This window comes from Ipomoea nil, unplaced genomic scaffold (assembly GCF_001879475.1).
Source record: "Ipomoea nil cultivar Tokyo-kokei standard unplaced genomic scaffold, Asagao_1.1 scaffold0688, whole genome shotgun sequence".
Taxonomy (NCBI): Eukaryota; Viridiplantae; Streptophyta; class Magnoliopsida; order Solanales; family Convolvulaceae; genus Ipomoea; species Ipomoea nil.
The window spans coordinates 345,038-349,667 of NW_017617116.1; the positions used below are offsets into that span (position 1 = coordinate 345,038).

Here is a 4,630-nt window from a genome sequence, read left to right on the forward strand (position 1 = left end):
ATCTGCTGAACTATTGAGTCACCGTCAGGTCGGAGTGTGGAGAGCCTTAGGTTAATTATGACAAAATTGATGAGTCACCGTCGGATCGGAGTGTGGAGGACCTTAGGTTAATTATGACAAAATTGATGGACCAAAATACCACCACAAATCACAAATGAACCGTGATTTACATGCTCTATCAGATCGAAATGTGGAGGTCCTTAGGTTAATTATGACAAAATTGATGGACCAAAATACCACCACAAATCACAGATGAATTTCATCACCCTGAACACCTAATATATGTTGAACTAATATTACAAGTTCCAAATTCCGAACAAATCATATGTTGTGGGATTATCCAAGCCAATATTGGATGAATTTCATCACCCTGAACACCTCATATATGTTGAACTAATATTACAAGTTCCAAATTCCGAACAAATCATATGTTGTGGGATTATCCAAGCCAATATTGACTTTGCAAGCTGATGTGACTTCAGCATTTTTTTTAATTAAGGCAGTGTTATTTTAATATGTTAGGCCCACGTTTGAAGGTTGATTAGATTTGTAGGGATGTAGTGTGAATAGTAGATAATTTGCAAATAAAATGACGTGAAAGTGAGACTCATTTTTTAGAATGGTAGAGATTTGCAGGGATAATGTTAGCTGATAATATGATTGATAACAAATCATTAGTAGTTACATCGTACATTTTTTTTTTCTTTTTCTTCCATCCCTTCAATAAATAGAGTATACACTCCTTTGACTTCTCAACATTTTCAGGCGAGCAAAGTAAGACTTTAGATGAGCATAGTAAGACTTTTTAGAGTAAGGCCAATAGTCAGTTTTTTTTTTTTTTTTTTTTTTTTTTGCAAGTTTTTTTGGGGCCGAGTAAGATTAAGAAAAATAGGTCAATAACTTGTAGTCTAGTGACAACAAATTGCTCTTTCATATGAAAAGTTGTGGGTTCGAGCCTTAATGAATGTGGTATTAGCTCTTTGTGTTTCAGTAGGTTGAGAAAATAGTTATAAATAGATACTGCATTCTAATAGTATAAGTAGTACTAAGAAAAACCCGCACGGGCTTAACTCAATGATTTAGTGGGCAATATTTGGAATATAAGAGACCAAGGTTCGAATCTCGGCGGCGACAGTGTGGAAATTATGTTCAAAGTGGGCAAATTACATCCTCCCACGTACCCATAGGATGTTTTTTTCTCCTAAGAGCATCCACATTAGGTGGGGAGAATTGAGGGATAATGTAAGAGTGATTAGGAGAGAGAATGTGGAAAGGAGAGAAAAAAAAACAAAAAAATCAAAATAAAAAAACAAAAGCAAAAAAAAAAATATAAAAAAAGAAATGTCAAGCACGTCAGCGCGCCCGTGTGGGCGGGCTGCTGTGCGCGAAACGCGCACAGCAGCCCCATGTTTCTTTTTTTTTTTTTTCTTCCTCTTTTTCTGCCATTATTTCTTATTTTGCAGATGAATTCTTCCCTTATTAATTCTCCTCCACATTAGATATAAACTTGAATGGAGTGAATTAATGCTGCATTTTCCCCACATTATCCACTAGTGTGGATGCTCTAATGAACCCACAAAAAACTTCATTTCCATGCTCCTCACTTTTCTCTCTCCTCTCATGTCATTCCTCTACCTCAACAATGACCCCACACAAAACTCACCAAAATCGATTGATGGTGATGCTCTTTAGGCTTTGTTTGACACTTAGTTGAAAAGTTAGTGGTTAATAAGTAAATTGAATGAAATTAAGATATTTGATAAAATTAGTTGTTAAATAAGCTATGGGGGCGTTTGGTTCAGGTTATATAAGATAACCAAAGTTCTTGGTAATATAACATTCCCATGTTTGGTTCAAATTATGTAACTTTTTCAGAAAATGTCTGATAACCTCTGCATTAAGTTTTTAGCTATTGGAAGAAAATGTGAGATACCTTCCAATTTCTTAGGTACTCTCACATTCCCTTGTCTTATTACTAATGTTGGGCTTTGGACGTTTTAATCAATTTATCTTATTATCTTTGTCTTATTTACATATCTTAGTTTTAAACCAAACACAGGAATTTAACATTCTCAACAATCTAACATTCCCTAAGGTAATCTAACATTCCGTGAACCAAACGTCCCCTAAGTGTAAAAAGATATAAGGGGTGTTTGGTAAATAGCTGTTAGCTAACTAGGTTAGTGAGTTTGACTAATTGATAGCATTAACTGATTGCCTGATTGTAGAAAAATGTTTGGTAAATTAGTTGTTAGCTGATTACATGCAAAATGACTTTCTCAAAAAACTGATTGAAAAACCACTTTAAGCAACCTTTTTAAATTTTAGCATTTTAAAGCAATAAGTTGTTACAAAAAGCTATTAATCAAACACTCATATTGATTGTTTAACCAAGTCAAACATACATAGTGATCAAATAAGCCAAAATTGGTTGATATGCTAACTATTTTACTAAACAGGCCATAAAATGATAAATTGAAATATTAAGATTTTAATTAATGAAGAATATATGATGTCATTTTTGTAAATTAATAAGGATAAAAAGGAAAAAAATATATATTAACATAAGTTATAGGCTCTTCCAAGCATTTGTGGGTAATTGATTAGTAGACTTATCACTTGTGTAAATTGTATAAGTTAAACCATTCCCTAAAACAAAGGTTTGCAGGTTTGCCCATTCAACCCACACATCACTCTCTTTTTGCTACTTTACTATTCTTCCATTAAAAGAAAGGTTCAATGCTAATTGGTAACTTGACTATATTCATTGAAAACATAGCTTGATGCCATACTTCAATTCAACTATGCCTTTCATGGAAATGATACATATCAAAGACTATGAAACATTAAAAATTGTGATGAATGAATGCAACAAGCAAACTCGCTCTAAGGAACACAAATCGTAGTACACAGCACAATGTAGAAGGTATAATTTAATGGTACACCCCAAAAAAATAGAAGAAAATGGAAGCAAGATCATCTCTTCAAGTGCAGTCAAGAAGACTATACCTTGACAGCTCTAAATGAAGGGTGAAGCAATCCAAGTTCATCTCTGATTTCCAGAGGAGTGGAAGTCTCATTTCTGATTCTCTTAACTCGCCGGCTTTCGAGAGTTGTGTGAGTGAATCCGTACATCTGCAGGATCTGGTTGTCCCCGAAGTTGAATGCGCGATCCATCTGCTTCACGCACCTCGCTACTTTGTAATCCCCAATCTTGGAGCAGGGCTTGCAACCCACAAAGTGAGTCACCAATGGCCACCTATGATCCCCGAATCCGGGGTGGAAATTGTCGATCATTTCTTCGTACCTATCCACCAGAATTCCCCAGTAACCGTGCAAGAAGTAAAGGTTCTCCAGATGCACCTTATCAGCCCACTTCTCTTGCTGGGTTGCCAAGAGATATACCATAGCAGATTGATCATCTGCTTCGAAAACAGGCCTGCCCTTGAGCTCACTGGTGAGTAATGCACCGGCATCGTCCCTGACCTTCCCTTTTGGCCCCATTGGAGCAAGGGCATCAAGAATATCCAATGACCATTGGGTATTTCTTAGCAGAAAGCTACCGGTGTTTAACCCAATCCAGTTCTTCTTCTCATAGACCTCATGGCCCCAACCGTGGAGCACAAGGTTAGAGTTCTTGTACCTCTCCCATGGCACCTCGAACGCCATATCTGTAAACATGGCATCACTATCCATCCACCATAGGAACTCAACTTCTGGATGGGAAAGCAGGAGCTTCCTCAGAAGTGGGAGCTTAGCCCAAAACCCTGACATTTCCGGGTCCAGCAAAGCCATATTGTAGAAAATCTCGATCCCGTGAACCCGGCAGTAATCAATCTTGTTCTTAATCGATTTCAACAGGTAATGATCTCCAATCGGGTTCTCACACGGTTTCGGGGACGACCCGGTGACCATCAAAACCCTAGGCTTATTAGGTCCGAAGAAATTGGGGAAATCTGGATTGTTCTTCAACCATTCACCCCTCTGCGCATCCCAATCGGTGATTTTCGGGCCGAGACTATACGGCTCGTTCGGATCTCTCTTGAAATCGGGCCCCCCGTCATCCTCATCAACTATAATCTTCGATAGATCGAATTCCTTGTAACTACGGCTATCTTCGGACCCGACACCCGACCCGGAATCAGTCGCGTTGACATCATCTCCGACGGTTAGGTTTACTTGCTCCGCTTCTTCTAGCACGCGGCGCGGCTCGGTCCGCTTGCGGTAGAAGCTCAAAGTGTCGGAGATGTCCTTGAGATCCTTCTCGGGAGTGCCGAATCTGCCGGCGCCGAGATTGCCACGTATGACGACGACGGTGAGGACGAGGCAAAGGAGAGTAAGCTTGCCATTACGGAGAATCCGCCGGACTTGCCATGCCCGCCTCGCACTCAAGAACCGATCTAGCATTATTGTCTCTTTTGTTCTGCTCCAAAATGCTCCGTTTGGATTGGAGCTGCAAAAGCTCGATGAATTTGAGGTTAGAGATCGCAGAGTGATTATGAAAGCTTGAGATATTCAGCAAACTGGCATTTGGAGATTCGTGGAAGATGATGGAGCTGTCGGTGGAGACTTGCAGAGAAGATGCAAGAAGGAAGAGAGTGTTCAGACAAGGGAAAGGGTCAATTCAATT

General features: G+C 39.2%; 1 protein-coding gene across 1 annotated transcript; it reads right to left on the bottom strand.

Moving 5' to 3' along the window:
- Positions 1–2,763: 2,763 nt before the first annotated feature.
- Positions 2,764–4,630, bottom strand: LOC109176109 (xyloglucan 6-xylosyltransferase 2-like). The gene has a single exon (XM_019325538.1). It carries the CDS (start codon positions 4,405–4,407, stop codon positions 3,004–3,006), a length of 1,404 nt encoding a protein of 467 aa, XP_019181083.1. The 5' UTR covers positions 4,408–4,630; the 3' UTR covers positions 2,764–3,003.